The sequence below is a fragment of the Carassius gibelio genome, chromosome B7, assembly GCF_023724105.1.
Source record: "Carassius gibelio isolate Cgi1373 ecotype wild population from Czech Republic chromosome B7, carGib1.2-hapl.c, whole genome shotgun sequence".
NCBI lineage: Eukaryota > Metazoa > Chordata > Actinopteri > Cypriniformes > Cyprinidae > Carassius > Carassius gibelio.
In genome coordinates, this window is record NC_068402.1 from 42,002,061 (window position 1) to 42,022,632 (window position 20,572).

A 20,572-nucleotide genomic window follows, 5' to 3' on the forward strand; every position below is an offset into this window, starting at 1 on the left:
AACTAGAGACGGGAATAGTAATTATAAAACACTTTTATACATACATGTTACTGTAAACTACAAACTATCACCTATCTAAAACAATATCGCAAGTAGGACATGAATTGTACTTTAATCTCTGCAGCACATTTCCGATCAAGTCAAATGACATCACCTTTATCTCTATAGTGCTTTATACAATACAGATTATTTTAAAGATATTGAATAATAAAATATTGAAGTAATATAATATTTAAATATTTTTTTGGCAGAGTCTATTTACAATAACTCTTAAATAAGCCCACCAATGCCTGGCTGTGATAAGCAGCACTGCAAAAGAAGCCCATTTATCTCTAATAGCAGTAGTGCAGCGAGTAAAATATGTGTCATGAATGACCCAGGTTCGAGGCCATCCTTCACCAAAACTTGTTCTAGGCTACTCCTTTTCCCACCAAATATCAGATCAAAAAATAATAAAGAAAATATTTGAAAATTTGAAATAAAGCAAAAAAATATATTTTTAAGTATGATAATTTAAACACACTATGTTATTGCATACTGTTTACAGTACTGAAATATAAATATCTGCCACCTAATCAATATTTACAAAATTATTATTAGTTCTGTTCAGTATGTCAAGTCCATTAATTTCTGAAATTAGTTCAATTGGGCAATATAGCATCCTTTACTAGTATGAATCCTTAACTAACAAGCCTTTTAGAAAAACACATTAGTACATTTATTTGTGATGTAACATTAATTCAGCAGCTGTGCTGAATCAATGTTTTGTCATGTGACAACACTTTAGCATACTACTCTGAAACATTTATTGCTTATTGTATACTGTTTCACACAATATTCTTTAAAAATAGTAGGCAGTATACACTGTGTACTGGGCAGTAAGCAGTATGCAGTAAGCAAGTTGTTTTAGTACAGCCAAAGCAGCAAGTTCCATCTGCTCCAGTATAGTTAAGAATTGAATCAATATTGACATATCAGTTTGAGCTGGATTCAGACCCAGAGACTATGCAAGCATGGATATTGCAAGACTGGAGAGGATGAGGGACGGATAATGCCTGCTACCAGAGAATCATGTATATACCTCTCCATGGCCTCCCGCTCCAGACCCGACAGAGAGTAAAGGCGCCCCCTAGGTGGAGAAGTGCCAGGAACCAGGTCAATCACACAGTCGTACGGGCGGTGTGGAGGCAGAGATGAAGCTCGGGACCTACTGAAAACCGATCTCAAATCATGGTAAGCCTCCGGTACATCCACCGAGTTAGTCAGCTCCTCCTGCAACACAGAATGAGACAAGACAGGGGGAAAAGCAGCAGCCAAACACTGAGCTAAACAGAAAGGGCTCCAAGCCAAAATAGAACTACGGGCCCAATCAATATGAGGGTTATGTTTAACCAACCAGGTGTGACCCAACACCACTGGAGCGGTGGGCGAGTGAATGAGGTGAAATCTAATCTTCTCAGCATGATTACCAGACAAGGTTAATGTGACAAACTGAGTGGTGTGAGTGATATTAGTGAGATGGGTGCCACAAAGTGTCCTGGTAGAAATCGGTTCGGCAAGTGCTACAGCCGAAATCCCCAGACGAGTTGCCAGTCTGGAATCCATGAAGCCGCCCTCCGCTCCAGAGTCAATCAATGCTGAAACCTGGAAAACAGCTCCCCCAAACTGTACTGAAGCTTGGAACTCTGAACGGCAACCAGGTGGCAGTCGAGTTGTAGTGATGCTCACTATGCGCTCTCCCTTGCTTGAAAAGCGTCGCCCTGCCACAGGGCACGCCGCTACCACGTGACCCGCCTCACCGCAGTACAGACAGAGCTGATTATCCAAGCGATGGCGTCGCTCTCCTATTGTCAGCCGTGCTCTCCCAATCTGCATGGGCTCCTCCTCCGGGAGGATGCGGCGTTGAGACATCGTGGGGAATCCCCTCTCTACGGTGCCGAGAACGGAGAGTAATCCGGTCATCGACCCGAATGGCGAGATCGATAAGCCCATCCAAGCCAGGGGGCAGCTCTAGTGAATAGATCTCATCCTTCACCTGCTCAGCCAGGCCGTGGAGGAAGTGATCCCAGGGAGCCTTCTCATTCCAGCCGCAGGACGCGGCGAGCGTGCGGAACTGAATAGAGTAACCGGACACTGACTGCTCTCTCTGCTGAAGCAGCGACAATGCTCGTGCTGCCTCAATACCGCGTGCCGAGTGGTCAAAAACCTTGCGCAGCTCCCTCGAGAATGCCTCAAACGACGCACAACAGTCATGTTTGCTGTCCCACATAGCCGTTCCCCACTAACTCGCTTGACCAACCAGGAGAGTGATGACGAACGCCACCCGGGATTGCTCCGTGGGGAAACAGGAAGGCTGGAGAGTGAAAGTCAGCGAAGACTGGGACAGAAATGATCGACATGAGTTGGGCTCACCCGAGTATGGAGCGGGTGGATTTAGTCGCGGTTCCGTGTGGCGAGGAGCAGGTGGGACAGACGGGGAATCCGGAACAGACGGGGCAGCTGAGGGGCTGGCCTGCAGCTGGTCAAGCCGTTCGGCTAGCCGGTTGAGCCGGAGAGCGATCTCCGAGTAGGCGCGACGAGAAGCTGCAATTTCCTCCTGCTGTCGACCCAGAAGAGGGCCCTGCTGCTGAAGAGCTCGGTGCAGCTCCGTTTCCTCTGCTGAATCCATCCTTGGTCAGTAGATTCTGTCACGGGTGCGCGCTGGACAGAGGACTCAGATGCAGAGTAAAGAAATAGGAGAATCTTTTCAGTGGCAATTAAGGGTTACGCGTACCCGTAGGGCTTCGTACCCTATCTATGTGGTTCAGACCCTGGTTTCTGACTTTGGGTCCCACTCTATGTCCGTGTTGTCATTGCAAGATGCTAATGACAGACGCTTCCCTCATGGGCTGGGGAGCGGCATTAGTTGGCTGTCCAGCCCAAGGGATCTGGAGAGGTCATCTTCTCCAATTGGCACATCAATTGCCTCGAAATGAAGACTGTATGGAGTACCTCAAGGCTCAGTTCTAGGGCCGCTACTCTTCATGCTTTATATGTTACCCTTGGGAGATATCATCAGGAAACATGGTGTTAGCTTTCACTGTTATGCTGATGATACGCAGCTCTATATTTCCTCGCAGCCCGGTGAAACACACCAATTTGAAAAACTAATGGAATGCATAGTCGATATAAAAAATTGGATGACGAGTAATTTCTTACTGCTAAATTCAGAAAAAACAGAGGTGTTAATCATAGGGCCTAAAAACTCTACTTGTAATAACCTAGAACACTGTCTAAGACTTGATGGTTGCTCTGTCAATTCTTCGTCATCAGTTAGGAACCTAGGTGTGCTACTTGATCGCAATCTTTCCTTAGAAAGCCACGTTTCTAGCATTTGTAAAACTGCATTTTTCCATCTCAAAAATATATCTAAATTACGGCCTATGCTCTCAATGTCAAATGCAGAAATGTTAATCCATGCATTTATGACTTCAAGGTTAGACTATTGTAATGCTTTATTGGGTGGTTGTTCTGCACGCTTGGTAAACAAACTACAGCTAGTCCAAAATGCAGCAGCAAGAGTTCTTACTAGAACCAGGAAGTATGACCATATTAGCCCGGTCCTGTCCACACTGCACTGGCTCCCTATCAAACATCGTATAGATTTTAAAATATTGCTTATTACTTATAAAGCCCTGAATGGTTTAGCACCTCAGTATTTGAATGAGCTCCTTTTACATTATACTCCTCTACGTCCGCTACGTTCTCAAAACTCAGGCAATTTGATAATACCTAGAATATCAAAATCAACTGCGGGCGGCAGATCCTTTTCCTATTTGGCGCCTAAACTCTGGAATAACCTACCTAACATTGTTCGGGAGGCAGACACACTCTTGCAGTTTAAATCTAGATTAAAGACCCATCTCTTTAACCTGGCATACACATAACATACTAATATGCTTTTAATATCCAAATCCGTTAAAGGATTTTTAGGCTGCATTAATTAGGTAAACTGGAACCGGAACACTTCACATAACACCGTACTTTCTACATCATTAGAAGAATGGCATCTACGCTAATATTTGTCTGTTTCTCTCTTGTTCCGAGGTCACCGTGGCCACCAGATCCAGTCTGTGTCCAGATCAGAGGGTCACTGCAGTCACCCGGATCCAGTACGTATCCAGACTAGATGGTGGATCAGCACCTAGAAAGGACCTCTACTGCCCTGAAAGACAGCGGAGACCAGGACAACTAGAGCCCCAGATACAGATCCCCTGTAAAGACCTTGTCTCAGAGGACCACCAGGACAAGACCACAGGAAACAGATGATTCTTCTGCACAATCTGACTTTGCTGCAGCCTGGAATTGAACTACTGGTTTCGTCTGGTCAGAGGAGAACTGGCCCCCCAACTGAGCCTGGTTTCTCCCAAGGTTTTTTTCTCCATTCTGTCACCGATGGAGTTTCGGTTCCTTGCCGCTGTCGCCTCTGGCTTGCTTAGTTGGGGTCACTTCATCTACAGCGATATCATTGACTTGATTGCAAATTAAAACAGACACTATTTCAACTGAACAGAGATGACATAACTAAATTCAATGATGAACTGCCTTTAACTATCATTTTGCATTATTGAGACACTGTTTTCCAAATGAATGTTGTTCAGTGCTTTGGCGCAATGTATTTTGTTTAAAGCACTATATAAATAAAGGTGATTGATTGATTGATTGACTGTATTTCTGACCCTGAAATACTTCCTCCAGCAGTTGAGAGGCTGCCATGTCCTAGTGCGGGTGGACAACACATCTGTAGTCTCTTACATAAATCGCCAGGGCGGACTGCAGTCACGCCGCTCAAACGAGTTAGCGAACCAGGTTCTGCTTCGGGCACAGGACAAGACCACAGGGGTGGTCCAGTCAGGAGAGATCTTTTCTCAGGCACAGGGGACAGTACTTCTTCCCCGGCCTGAGCTCTGGAACCTTCACGTCTGGCCCCTGAGGGGGACCAACTAGAGATGCTGGCCTTCCAGCCACAGTAATAGAGACTATTCTAAGTGCTAGGACTCTCTCCACTAGAAGAACTTATGCCCTCATATGGAGTGTTTTTGAGGGATGGTGCATGACACACCATGCAGACCCAGCTCACTGCCAAATTGTTTCAGTACTCAAGTTCCTGCAAGAGAAATTGTCCTCAGGCACATGCCCTAGTACTCTCAGAACTTACATGGCAGCTAGTTTGCTAGTTTGGCTTGCCATGTTTTGATTGACTGGGTTTCTATGGGGAAGCACCCTCTAGTCGCCCGCTTCATTCATGGGGCTCAGAGGTTAAGGCACCCACTAGAGCTACGGCCCCTTCAGGGTATTTAGCCGTAGTGCTCGAGGGGCTGGCACCCCTTTTGAACCATTACAATCAGCGCTTGCCAGGCTTCTGACTCTAAAGATGTTTTTTCTTATGGCAATTACCTCTCTAAGGAGAATTCAGGATTTACAGGCTTTGTCAGTCCTGCCATCCTGTTCTGAATTTGCCCCTAGGCAAGTCAAAGCTATTTTGCATCCTCACCCTAATTATCTTCCAAATGTTCCTTACTGTATCCAGTACGTGCTCTTCTGACTTACGTCCACCGCACTAGCCAGTGGCATAAGTGAGAGCAGCTTTTCATATGCCATGGGGGCCGCAACCTTGGGTGTTGTGGTGAAGGGCAGTTGCCTCCAGGCGAACAGTTTCACATTTGGTGAGGGATGCTCCTGCTCAAGTGTGTGATGCAGCAGGTTGGTCCTCTCCACACACATTTGTCAGGTTCTATAGTTTGGATGTCCATCCTACTCATTTCCAAAGACTTCTGTCCTCCGCCATTTACAACACCGGGGCAGAAAAGTCTTCACTTACTGTGTCCAGTATGTGCTCTTCAGATTTACTTCCACCACACCAGCCAGTGGCGTAAGTCAGAGCAGCTTTTCATATGCCGTGGGGGTCGCAGTCAGGAGGGCGGCTGCCACCAGGCAAACAGTTTCACATTGGGTGAGGGTTGCTATTGCCCTAGCCTATGAGGCACGTTGTCAAACTTCGCCTCTAGGATTTAGTGCCCATTCAACCAGTTGGGTTGCATCTTCAATGGTTTGAGCAAGAGGTGCGCCCTAGCAGCAAGTGTGTGATGCGGCAGGTTGGTCCTTTCCGCACACATTTGTCAGGTTCTATAGTTTGGATGTCCATCCTACTCATTTCCAAAGACGTCTGTCCTCCGCCATTTACAACACCGGGGCAGAAAAGTCTTCACTTACTGTGTCCAGTATGTGCTCTTTGCATTTGTCAGATTCTATAGTTTGGATGTCGATGCTACTCAGGGCTATGCATGTAACTAACTCTAAGGAAAGAGTATATAAGTAATAATTTCTTTTGAACTTTATTTTATTAGTCTCCTCTGTTAATGTAATGAGCCCTTTATTTCCGCCTCTATAGTGGAACGCTAATTTCGCGTCTAGAAAGGCGGGACTGGTTAATGAGACGCACGCACTTAAGAAAGGAGGAAATAATCTCATGTCGCTCTGAAACGCTCTGAAATCGTTAAGGAAAGGAGCGGATAATTAAGCACCTAGCTGGAACGGGATCAAGGTATTGTTTAGTGTGTTTAATGTTTCTGTGCATTAATATGCAGGTTAATTTATTCGTCTTGGAGAAGTGTTTAAATGTGTATCACTTGTCATGTGAAGTTATGTTAACATAAGCTTCTCTGCATTTTTAATACTGACTAAGATAACGTCATAAAAAGGGTTTTATAAATGGCTATTTGTGAAGTTGTTATATATTGTTATATATATAATATACTGTTTAATGTGGCCTTCGGCTAATGTTTGTGTTCGTAAGAGCTAATTTATGTTATTTATCTGTCCTGTAGCTCTTACGGTGTTTCAAGAAGAAAAGGGTGTAAGAAAATAAAAGGCTTTTTGAAATATCAGTATGCTTCACCGTTGTCTGGCTGGGGTTTAGCTACAGTAAGAGCTTCACCCGCATCGATACTGACGACGTGTTGTCTACGACGGGCTACGGAGGGTTTTCACGGTGCCGGCTACAGTTTCTGCTACATCGTGTCAGCATGGACTGATCAAGCTGCATCTTCAAGCCTCGTGCCTGATCTATGTTTGACAGTGGTCTCACGGATTCGATGCAATGGTCAAGTACAGCCTCATTTACGGACATTGATGCAGGTCTGTGAGTATTAAATCACTAATACAGTCTATAATACTGCATAATAAATCGCGTGTAAAGTGGTTTTGGCGTAAATTTTCGGATTCATTAAAACCTAAAAAAAGGTGAAATCTACACCTGCTCCCAGCCACGCGTAAATAGTGCATTTAACGTCTGAACGTTTTGCTCATTAATACGGCTGCATTTTAATTCACCTTAATCGGGTACATATTTACACAGCATTTTGAAAAAATATTATATATATTAATTACATACGTTTTTTCTTTTAACTTTTATTATGAGAGCCAGTAATAGGATCTGTAATATGCTGCCAAACTTCCTTTTTTAGGACCTGATACGGCACTATGTACGCTTGAAAATTAAATGGCGTTTTGAATGAACTTCTGATAATAAAACTTCAATTTCTGCAGCTGAGAAATGTTTGTTTTTCAGTCGCTTTTGAGAAGACATGTTGAAATCCTTTGTTTGGTGTCATAATATGATGCTCATATATAGTTGTCAGTCGGATTTAATGGGAGGGATTTATGGTAATTGAGAGTGAGCGTACACGCGCATCCCATTTACGACTGATTGGAATTCATTAACACACACACACATTTCACTATCACATCTGACGTTTACGAAGTTTTTGTGAATCAGGAGAAGAGTTTTCGGGAAGTTCTCTTTACGCGCAAATCACTCAGATATTTACTCGTATATTTACAAATGTTTCATGAATGAGACCCATTGACTTTTTATTTTGATTTTAGGACTTGGCATTTATCCATTTATTTAACTGTTTTTTGAGGATTTCACATTTTCATTTCTTGTTTTTTGGATTTAAGAACTTTGATAACTTTGTTTATTGTGTTATTTACACTGACAGTTATTAGAGTTATTTGAGTGTCTGTATGTAAATGCATATGTGCTAGCCACTTTAAACTGATGTTCTGATATTTTATGTTTATTCAGTTCATAACGAGGGCTTTATTATTTCTGCTAAAGGGTCTTCTTCTGCCATTAGAGTTTAACAATCTAAGGTGATAATGTCAGAGTCAGGTAATGAGACAGAGTTGGAGGAGCAGATGGCTGGTTATCAGCATGAAGATTTACAAGGTGAAGTCCACATAATGGTAGACTCATCAGAGAGACCATGTCTGAAGGAAACAAATGAAGCTAAACAACAAAGTTCAACTGATCTCCAAGGCAAGCTTAACAAGGATGATAATGCTCTTGAAGGTCCAAGACGCTCTGAACGCAGACCGTAAGTCTGATCATTACTCCACAACTTCAGTCATGACAGCAAAACGTGCGGATGCAGCAGCTGAACTAGCAGTGAAAGAAGCAAATTATCAGATGCTGCTAGAGGAAGAAAGGCAAAAAGAATCCATAAGAGAGTTAGAGGAACAACAACGCAAGGCTCTAGAGGAACGAAGGCGTGAGTTGGAGCGATTTCAGGCAGAAAAAGAGATACGGGCAGCTCAAGCCAAGTTGAAGATTTATGAAAAGGAGACGGAACACAAGGATACTACCTATGTTAAAAAAGAAAGGAACATGGAAGTAAAGAATATGCCTGGATCTACGGTGCCTCTCTCTCAAGATTCATTGCCCCGTTGCACAGACATTCCCTCTCTCGCTCAGATCCTTCAAGACAACATAGCCTTAAATAGGCTTCCTGTTCCTGAGCCTTTTGTCTTTAATGGCGATCCCATACAATTCATTGAATGGAAGTCAGCATTCATCTCACTCATTGACCAAAGGGCAATCACAAAAGCTTAAAAACTATACTATTTGAAAAAATACGTTGGTGGTCCAGCACGGCAGGTTTTAGATGGCAACTTCTACCGAAATGACAATGAAGCATACCAAGATGCATGGGACAAACTAAATCATCACTTTGGCCAGTCATTCACCATTCAGAGAGCATTCAGAGAAAAGCTCACAAACTGGCCGAGAATTCAATCAAAGGATGCTGAAGGACTGAGACGCTTCTCAGATTTTCTGAATGCGTGTCAAGATGCCATCCCTTATGTCAAGGGTCTCGACATATTAAATGACTGGGAGGAGAATCGGAAGCTCGTTCACAAATTACCAGACTGGGCAGCTCTAAGTTGGAACCGACAAGTCACGCAAAGCCTAAATGAAAATCAAGAATTCCCAAGTTTCAAGGAGTTTGCTAGATTCACGTCAAACGAAGCTGAGATTGCTTGCAATCCCATTACTTCCTTTCATGCCCTTCGTTCATCAGATTCTATCACTGAGACTGAGAAGAAAAATCTCAGAGACGTGAAGAAAAACAAGGCTAGTGTTCTTATCACTGAAACAGTCACTGACAATGAAAACCACAAGTCAGTACAGAGGAAGGCTTCATGCATACTTTGTCAAGATAATAAACACCAGCTTCATGCATTCTCTAAGGTCACTGAGATGGCGTTGGTTGAGCGACGCAACTACATAAAGGAGAAGAAACTCTGCTGCGGATGCCTGAGACCTGGCCACAGTGTGAGAAACTGTCTTCATCGTCATTTTTGTGACCACTGTAAGGGAATGCATCCTACAGTTTTGCATGATGACAACTATAAAAGAGAAAAGTCTACATTAGAACCAGAGACAAATCGAGGTGCTGCTGCAACATAACTCAGTGTAGCAGGTGAAGGCTCATCTAACACATCAATGGTGATACCAGTCTGGGTTTCATCTAAAAATGATCCAACGACTGAGAAACTTGTGTATGCACTACTTGACACTCAAAGCGACACTACGTTTATTGACCAAGAAGTGAGTGATGGTCTTAATGCTGAAGTATCCAGTGAAATTGAAGTTGACGACTATGAGTGGTAGGAATACAGTGCTCACAAGCGAAGGTGTTTCTGGACTTCGTGTTAGAGGATACAGTTCCGCAGTTCAAGTCGATCTTCCGGTCGCCTATACAAAGGACTGCATACCTGTTAACCGTTCTCACATTCCCACCTGTGAGACGGCTAAACAATGGAGTCATCTTGCAGAAAAAGTGGAGGAAATCCAACCACTGAAGGTCTGTGTAGTAGGTCTTTTGATCGGCTACAACTGCTCAAGAGCTATTCACGTCTTAAGAGTCTGACTTCAAAGATGGAAGTGACGACAGCAAAATTGTGTCACAAGATGACATCACATTCCTCAACATACTGGATGAGGGAATAAGGAAAAATATACATGGCCATTATGAGATGCCTCTGCCCTTTAAAGCCAGACCCAGCTTGCCTGACAACAAAGGCTCCACTATGACACGCCTCCTTCACCTTAAAAGGAAATTGCAACGGGATGAAAGGTTTAAGAAGCTTTATGTTGAGTTCATGGAGGAAGTCATCGGAAACGGAGATGCTGAGCAGGTCAAGGACGGTGGGAGTGAAGGAGAGAGATGGTACATTCCCCATCATGGCGTGCATCATGCAAAGAAGCCAGATAAACTTTGTGTAGTGTTCGATTGCTCGGCCAGATACAAAGGAACAAGCTTGAATGATCACCTCCTCTCTGGGCCTGATATGTTGAACAACTTAAGTGGAGTTCTCATCCATTTCCGACAGCACCCCATTGCATTGATGTGCGACATTCAAAAGATGTTCCATCAGTTTCATGTGGTCGAAGCTGATCGCAACTTCCTGCGCTTTCTTTGGTGGAAGCAAGGAGATTTTAACTCACAGCCCAGCGAGTTTCGCATGAAAGTGCATCTGTTCGGTGCAGCTTCCTCTCCGGGGTGTGCCAACTATGGGATGAAACACCTAGCTAAAGAGAATCGCGACATCTACACTCAAGGCTCGAGATTTGTTATGAGGGACTTTTATGTAGATGATGGGCTCACAAGTGTTGAAAACACTGAATATGCTATTCAGCTTGCCAGGGAAGCTTATGAACTCTGCGCCATGGGTGGTCTCCGACTACATATGTTTGTGTCTAATGACAGAAAGGTATTAGAGAGTATACCACCCTCCGAACGAGCAATCAACGTGAAGGATATGGATCTCGCATTTGATGATTTGCCACTTGAGAGAGCTCTCGGGATTCAATGGGATGTGGAATCTGACCGCTTAAGGCTTAACGTCAGTCTTAACGGGACGATCCCCTCACTGACGAGCTTCGCCCAAAATGGGAACAATGGAGAAGTGATCTAGCCCATTTGGATAATTTCACCATATCCCGTACCTATTCACTTGCTGGATTTGGAAGGATCTCAAAGACAGAGCTGCATCATTTCTCTGATGCCAGTGTGAAGGGTTACGGCCAGTGTTCATACCTGCGACTCCAAAATGAAGAGGGTGATATTCATTGTGCCTTAGTTGTAGGAAAATCACGTGTCTCTCCAACCAAGGTCACAACCATCCCAAGATTAGAATTGACAGCAGCAGTTGTTTCCGTGAAGATAAGCAACATGCTTAAGGGGGAATTGGGATGTATAAATGCAGAAGAGTTCTTCTGGACAGACTCTAAAGTGGTCTCAGGTTATATAAGAAACAAAGCACGACGATTTCACACATTTGTGGCTAACCGGGTTCAGAAGATTCAGCTCAGCCCCACAACAGTGGAGATATGTCCCAACAAGCGAGAATCCTGCTGACCATGCTTCTCGAGGATTAACTGCCAGCGAGCTTTTGTCGTCTACCTGGCTCACTGGACCCAAGTTCCTATGGAACAAGGAAATAAAGTTGGCTACAGATGAAATATCAGAGTTAACCGTCGGAGATCCAGAGGTCAGGAGTGTTCTAGCGCTCAGTACCAAAACCACTGAATGCGTGAGTCTCATTAATCGCTTGTCTAAGTTCTCATCATGGTCGCTAGCTACGCGAGCAGTTGCACGCATTCTCAGGCACATAAGCAAGAACAGATCAAACAGTCTCACCTCTGTAACAGAACGAGAAGACGCAGAACATTTCTTAATCAAACATCTGCAGAAAAAAATGTGTATCATGAAGAGTTGAAACAGCTGAGCAAAGGGATCCCTCTAACACATCACAATCAGTTACATGCTCTTGATGCTTTTCTCCATGACGACGGTGTCCTCAGGGTGGGAGGGAGGCTGTGCAATTCCTCTCTTCCTAACTTCATTAAGCACCCTGCAATCATTCCCAAAGATCATCACGAGATGCTTATCATCACGAGAAGATGAAACATCAATGTAAAGGTCTTACCATTAATGAAATAAGGTGCAGCGGCTACTGGATTATAGGAATCAATCGGGGGGTTGCATCCAACATTCGTCAATGTGTCATCTGTAGACTGCAACGCAGACCTATGGAAGAGCAAAGGATGGCCGATCTACCCCCTGATCGGTTGGAGCCATCACCCCCCTTCACTTTCTGCAGCATGGACTGCTTCGGGCCATTCCTTACAAAGCAGGGAGGAAAAGAGAACAAGAGCTACGGTCTTCTTTTTACTTGCCTTAGTTCCCGTGCTGTTCATATTGAGATTCTTGAAGACATGTCGACAGATGCTTTCATAAATGGCCTTCGATGTTTCATTGCCATACGTGGTACTGTTCGTCAGATCAAATCTGATCAAAGAAGCAACTTCGTAGGAGCCAAAAATGAGTTTAGAGAAGCTCTAAAGGAAGTCGATGCAGACCATCTGGCTGTATTTCTTGCAGAGAAGCAGTGCGACTTCAGCATGAACGCACCCCATTCTAGCCATGCCGGAGGAGTGTGGGAAAGACAAATAAGGACAGTGAGAAGCGTTCTAAGGTCCACTCTTGCCCTTTCCTCTGGTAGATTAAATGATGCTTCACTACGGGCCTTTTTCTATGAGGCAATGGCTATAGTCAATAGTCGTCCTTTGACTGTTGACAATCTCAGTGACCCCAATAGCCTCGAACCACTCACCCTTAATCATCTTCTGACAATGAAATCGGTTCAGGCCTTGCCTCCTCCTGGTGAATTCGTCAGAGAAGATGTGTATGGCAAGAAAAGGTAGAGGCATGTTCAATATCTTGCAGAACAGTTTTGGAGTCGATGGCGAAAGGAATACCTTGCCAACATTGCTCTCAGACAGTGCTGGCATGCTCCAAGAAGAAATTTACAAGTTGGAGATATTGTAATCATGAAAGGAAAAGATGTGCACAGGAACAAGTGGAGATTGGGTAGGGTTTCAGAAACCACTACTGACAAAGATGGACTTGTTCGGAGAGTTAAAATCCAACTTGGTGACCGTAAGCTTGGCAAGAAAGGTGAACGTCTTCACAAGGTGTCCGAAGTTGAGCGCCCAGTCCAGAAGCTTGTTCTGCTGTTGGAGACTAATTCAATCTGCTCCTTCCCTCCATAGTACAAAATATTATATAGTTTTAGATAACTTTCCAACATTAGCATAAGTTGTCTTTGTTCTTATATGGGCTCAGGGAAGGCAATTTTTAGTTAAAATCATTCGTGCCTAAGGTGGTCTGTGTACCATCCCATTATTCACTCATGATTGGTGGGAGTGTAACTAACTCTAAGGAAAGAGTATATAAGTAATAATTTCTTTTGAACTTTATTTTATTAGTCTCCTCTGTTTATGTAATGAGCCCTTTATTTCCGCCTCTATAGTGGAACGCTAATTTTGCGTCTAGAAAGGCGGGACTGGTTAATGAGACGCACATACGGAAGAAAGGAGGAAATAATCTCATGTCGCTCTGAAATGCTCTGAAATCATTAAGGAAAGGAGCGGATAATTAAGCACCTAGCTTGAATGGGAACAAGGTATTGTTTAGTGTGTTTAATGTTTCTGTGCATTAATATGCAGGTTAATTTATTCGTCTTGAAGAAGTGTTTAAATGTGTATCACTTGTCATGTTTTATAAATGGCTATTTGTGAAGTTGTTATATACTGTTATATATATAATATACTTTGTAATGTGGCCTTCGGCTAATGTTTGTGTTCGTAAGAGCTAATTTATGTTATTTATCTGTCCTGTAGCTCTTACGGTGTTTCAAGAAGAAAAGGGTGTAAGAAAATAAAAGGCTTTTTGAAATATCAGTACGCTTCACCGTTGTCTGGCTGGGGTTTAGCTACAATGCATACTTGACCTCTAATGCTGAACCGAAAATAAAGTAATTGAGTTCCTCCCCAGTGCTATGGTGGTCGTGTATATGACATGGTGTCAGAACAGAAGTAAGTCTACTATAGGAGAGGAAGAATTGTATAAACTTGTTAAATCATCCAAACCAACAACATGTATGTTAGACCCTATACCATCTAAGCTCTTAAAAGAGGTGCTTCCAGAAGTCATAGGTCATCTTCTGACTATTATTAATTCCTCATTGTCATTAGGATATGTCCCCAAAACCTTCAAACTGGCTGTTATTAAGCCTCTCATAAAAAAAACACAACTTGACCCCAGAGAACTTGTTAATTATAGACCAATCTCGAATCTCCCTTTTCTGTCCAAGATACTAGAAAAGGTGGTATCCTCACAATTATATTCCTTCTTAGAGAAAAATGGTATATGTGAGGATTTCCAGTCAGGATTTAGACCGTATCATAGTACTGAAACTGCTCTCCTTAGAGTTACAAATGATCTGCTCTTATCATCTGATCGTGGGTGTATCTCACTATTAGTTTTATTGGATCTTAGAGCTGCGTTTGACACAATTGACCACAACATTCTGACTTGAACACTTTGTTGGCATCAGTGGAAGTGCATTAGCATGGTTTAAATCGTACTTATATGACCGCCATCAGTTCGTAGCAGTGAATGAAGATGTATCATATCGATCACAAGTGCAGTATGGAGTACCTCAAGGCTCAGTACTAGGGCCGCTACTCTTCACGCTTTATATGTTACCCTTGGGAGATATCATCAGGAAACATGGTGTTAGCTTTGACTGTTATGCTGATGATACGCAGCTCTATATTTCCTCGCAGCCCGGTGAAACACACCAATTTGAAAAACTAATGGAATGCATAGTCGATATAAAAAATTGGATGACGAGTAATTTCTTACTGCTAAATTCAGAAAACACAGAGGTGTTAATCATAGGGCATAAAAACTCTGCTTGTAATAACCTAGAACACTGTCTAAGACTTGATGGTTGCTCTGTCAATTCTTCGTCATCAGTTAGGAACCTAGGTGTGCTATTTGATCGCAATCTTTCCTTAGAAAGCCACGTTTCTAGCATTTGTAAAACTGCATTTTTCCATCTCAAAAATATATCTAAATTACGGCCTATGCTCTCAATGTCAAATCCAGAAATGTTAATCCATGCATTTATGACTTCAAGGTTAGACTATTTTAATGCTTTATTGGGTGGTTGTTCTGCACGCTTGGTAAACAAACTACAGCTAGTCCAAAATGCAGCAGCAAGAGTTCTTACTAGAACCAGGAAGTATGACCATATTAGCCCGGTCCTGTCCACACTGCACTGGCTCCCTATCAAACATCGTATAGATTTTAAAATATTGCTTATTACTTATAAAGCCCTGAATGGTTTAGCACCTCAGTATTTGAATGAGCTCCTTTTACATTATACTCCTCTACGTCCGCTACGTTCTCAAAACTCAGGCAATTTGATAATACCTAGAATATCAAAATCAACTGCGGGCGGCAGATCCTTTTCCTATTTGGCGCCTAAACTCTGGAATAACCTACCTAACATTGTTCGGGAGGCAGACACACTCTTGCAGTTTAAATCTAGATTAAAGACCCATCTCTTTAACCTGGCATACACATAACATACTAATATGCTTTTAATATCCAAATCCGTTAAAGGATTTTTAGGCTGCATTAATTAGGTAAACCGGAACCGGAAACACTTCACATAACATGTACCTTCTACATCATTAGAAGAATGGCATCTACGCTAATATTTGTCTGTTCTTCTCTTGTTCCGAGGTCACCGTGGCCACCAGATCCAGTCTGTGTCCAGATCAGAGGGTCACTGCAGTCGCCAGGATCCAGTACGTATCCAGACCAGATGGTGGATCAGCACCTAGAAAGGACCTCTACTGCCCTGACAGACAGCGGAGACCAGGACAACTAGAGCCCCAGATACAGATCCCCTGTAAAGACCTTGTCTCAGATGACCACCAGGACAAGACCACAGGAAACAGATGATTCTTCTGCACAATCTGACTTTGCTGCAGCCTGGAATTGAACTACTGGTTTCGTCTGGTCAGAGGAGAACTGGCCCCCCAACTGAGCCTGGTTTCTCCCAAGGTTTTTTTCTCCATTCTGTCACCGATGGAGTTTCGGTTCCTTGCCGCTGTCGCCTCTGGCTTGCTTAGTTGGGATCACTTCATCTACAGCGATATCATTGACTTGATTGCAAATAAAAACAGATACTATTTAAACTGAACAGAGATGACATAACTGAATTCAATGATGAACTGCCTTTAACTATCATTTTGCATTATTGAGACACTGTTTTCCAAATGAATGTTGTTCAGTGCTTTGACACAATGTATTTTGTTTAAAGCACTATATAAATAAAGGTGATTGATTGATTGATTGATTGAATACAAAAGGATTTTGACATTAATCAACGGATTAAAATTTTACAATGGATGTTCTACACTATAAGCCACCTGAACCGTTTGATTTTGACTGTCCTAATGTGAACGTTGCGTGGAAAAAGTGGCAGCAACGTTTCGCCCTGTTCCTCACAGCATCGGGAAACAGTGAAGCATCTTCAGCGAAAAAGGTTGCTATTTTGCTCACGATACTGGGAGAGAGAGGATATGATATATACAGTAACTTTAGATGGGTACAGTAAGCTGAAGATGATAGAGGATAGAGGAAGATCGCAATGATTTTGATATGATTCTCAGAAAATTCGAGCAGTATTCCAACACAAGAAATCCAGTGATGGCTCTCTGTGCAAAGTTTTTGGCATACCAGAGGCCTGAAGGACAGGGTCTAGAAGCATTCGTGAATGATCTCAGGAGATGGCAAGTAACTGTCAGTTTACTGATTTAGAGACCACGCTATGAGACAAATTATTTTTCTCCATAAAAGATCTGGCAATGAAAATTAAAGTAATGGGTAATGACAGCAATACATCCCTTGGAGTACTGACACATTGAATGCGCACGTTTGAGAGCGCTAAGAGGGAACTGGATATGATACAAGGCAAGTCGTCGCAAACCCCGGACCAGTCAGTTCACACTCTTAAACTCTTACACGCGAGGCAGAGACCGTAGACGGTATTAAGGACGAGGAAAACAGCGCACACAGTCAGCGCAAGCTAGTAACCACCCGCAGAGTGGAGCTACTGCTCAAGCAACACAGCACACGTCCAATGCATGTAGCAGATGCGGCACAATGCATCAACCTCGCAACTGCCCTGCAAATGGCAAGGAGTGTCGTCGCTGTAAGAAATTAAACCATTTTGCAGATCAATGTCAAGCCAGAATGTCAAGCTATCGGAGCAGAGGTCGTGGTCGTGGAGCATCAAATGTACACACAGTGGAGTCTGATTTTGAAAATGTCACATGATATCAGTGACTCCTGCTGGTATGAAGAGGTAATGGTTAATGAGGACAAGATAGAAATGAAGCTAGATACAGGAGCAGATACAAACTGTATGCCACTGTCACAGTTTAAACAGCTAACAGGATACACCAGCATCCCTGTTTACAAGTCTACAGCTAGACTGTCAGGATATGGAAAGCACAGCATAGAGCATATAGGAAAAGTTAATTTAAAATGTGTTACGTTCAAGGGTGCTCAAGCAAGCTAAAACCTTTTCCTCACTACTGAAGATGGACCAATCATTTTAGGTCGTCAAGTATGCTCTGGTCTACAACTCAGTCAAAGAATGGACAACATTGAAAAATCACTAACTCAAGAAGATCTGATTGCTCACTACCCTGATGTGTTTAGCGATCTAGGAAAATTCACAGAACCATGTGACATTAGATTGAAGCCCAATGTGACGCCAGTAATTCACCCTCCATGCAGAGTGCCTCTGAGTCTCCATATTCGTCTTAAAGAAAAGCTTCATTAAATGGAAGCAGCTGGCGTTATCCGTAAAACCTCGAAACCTACAGATTGGGTCAATAGTCTTGTTGTAGTGGAAAAGAAAGATGGGTCACTTGTTTTATGCCTTGACCCTAAAGATCTGAATTGGGCCATTAGAAGAGGACACTTCATGATCCCAACCAGATCTGATGTGATCAGCCAGATGTCAGGGAAAACAGTATTTACTGTGCTTGATCAGACAAGTTCGTACTGGCAAGTTCCACTCTCTGAAACCAGTGCTGACCTGTGCACATTCAATACTCCCTTTGGGAGGTATTCCTTTCAGCGTATACCATTTGGAATATCAAGCGGAAGCGAAGTTTGCAGCGGAGAGACCAGATGGTTTTCGGGGACATCCCAGATGTGCATATTATAGCAGATGATTCGATTGTAGCCTCATTAGATGAGAAACAACATGACAAGATATTACATGAGGTGATGCAGCGAACTAAATACGAACTAAATGACCCAACGTCAAGAGAGGATCTGCTAAGGATCATGGGCATGATCAATTACTTGTCACAGTTTATACCTAATCTGTCCACAACGACAATGTCATTATGGAGCCTACTCAAAAAAGACACCGCATGGACGTGGGAACCGCAGTATGCAGCAGCTCTCAAGACGTTGAAGACACTTATCAGCAGTAAGCCAGTGCTTAAGTTTATTGACATAACCAAAGACAATGTGATACAATGTGACGTGTCATTCACAGGTTTAGGAGCCTGTTTGCTGCAGGATAATCATCCCATTGCATATGCATCTCGTTCTCTGACCAAAGCAGAACAAAATTACTCTCAAATTGAGAAAGAGTTGCAGGCGATCTGTTTTGCAACTGAAAAGTTCAACTAGTAAGTATATTGTAGACCTGTGTCAGTACAGTCCGACCACTGCCCGCTCGAAATGATCACCAAAAAACCACTGCACAAGGCTTCACCAAGGCTCCAGCAAATGCTGTTACGTCAGTTAAAATTCAACATAGATGTGAAGTACCACCCTGGAAAACATATGTACATTGAGGATACTTTAAGCCGAGTGTATCAAACCTGCGATGTTCCATCTGACAACATAGAGGACGCACAACAGCTACGGGTACACAGCATCACTGAAGTACTTCCAATGATTAGTCAGAGAATTGAGAAGATTCAGCAAGCATCAGCCAGTGATCCGACTCTCCAGGCAGTAAGATCAGTGAGTCAGAAAGGTTGGCCGTCTCACAAGGCAAGCGTAAATCCCCTAGCACAACACTTTTGGCAGGTGAGAGGTGAAGTATATAGCAAGCATGGACTTGTTTTTGTAGGAGACAGAGTAGTAATTCCAGAATCTTTGCGACAGGAGATCATATCTGCCTTACATGACACTCATATAGGCATTGAGAAGTGCAAAAACAGAGCAAGAGCTATTATGTATTGGCCAGGGATGTCTAGGGACATTCAATTGCAATTGCTCGTTGTAGTGTATGTGCAAAATTTCAAAGAAGCAACACCCAGGAGCCAATGTTGCCACATGAAGTGCCAGACCGTCCATGGGCTAAGCTGGGCTCTGACATATTCACTTTTAATGGAACAGATCACCAACTTGTCGTTGATTACTTCTCTAAGAACCCTGAAGTGGTGAGTCTGAAAACCAAGACAGCACAAAAAATCATCAACAAGCTAAAGTGCCTTTTTGCCGGACACGCTGGTGAGTGACAATATGCCATATGCCAGTCATGTTTTTTGTCAGTTTGCCGCAGATTGGAACTTTAACCTGGTGACGTCTAGTCCCACTTATCCACAGTCCAATGGACAAAGTGAGAGGTTTGTGCAAACAATAAAACAACTGATGAGAAAAGCAGCAGAGGATGGCAAAGACATTTACAATTGCCTGCTTGATTTCCGAGAGAGCCCTATCAGCGGACTTCAAGTCACTCCAGCACAATTGCTTATGGGTCACCGTCTCAAGTCTATCTTGCCTGTAACCTAATGTAAACTGATGCCTCAACCTATAGAGCAGGCAGAGATGAGTTGGTGGCTCGACAACAACAGATGGCATGCTACTACAACCGGGGGAAAAGAAAACTGCCTTCCCTCCAACGTAAAGTTTAAATGTAGCAAATGTGTTAGTAGTTATATGTTCAAGTCTTAACACTGTGATTAATACTCAAGTTAGTAACTGTAGACCAGTTAAGCTACCTTTATACCCAACTGTTTGAATGTCTGAAAGATATTATAACTTCACGCAAGATCTGAGGTTACGATTTTGCTAAGAGATATTTTGGTTTATTATGTTTATTGAACAGGTTTGATGGATCGTATGCACTATGCATTAATACTGTAAGTACAGTGAGAATGCAATTTGCGAATAAGCATATGCAAGTTAGTAATGTTGACAAATAATATCTGCTGTGTAATATTTTGAAAATGTTATAAGTTGTGTTATGTCTTTAAAAGGGGAGATGTCACATGTTGTTCTAA

The 20,572-nt window shown here is 43.0% G+C and overlaps 1 protein-coding gene across 1 annotated transcript; it reads left to right on the forward strand.

The window, feature by feature from the left end:
* Positions 1-2,985: 2,985 nt before the first annotated feature.
* On the forward strand, positions 2,986-16,605 carry LOC127962354 (uncharacterized). Its single transcript, XM_052561928.1, has 2 exons — positions 2,986-3,475; positions 15,379-16,605. The coding sequence occupies exons 1-2, from the start codon at positions 3,024-3,026 to the stop codon at positions 15,827-15,829; spliced, it is 903 nt and encodes a 300-aa protein (XP_052417888.1). The 5' UTR covers positions 2,986-3,023; the 3' UTR covers positions 15,830-16,605.
* The last annotated feature ends 3,967 nt before the right edge of the window (positions 16,606-20,572 follow it).

Excerpts from the sequence above, each read along its gene's own strand:
- LOC127962354 (XM_052561928.1), top strand. The coding sequence starts at position 3,024 with ATGCTTTATATGTTACCCTTGGGAGATATCATCAGGAAACATGGTGTT. Across the intron at positions 3,476-15,378 it reads CATGCATTTATGACTTCAAG|GTTAGACTATTTTAATGCTT; the intron begins GTTAGACTATTG and ends TATGACTTCAAG.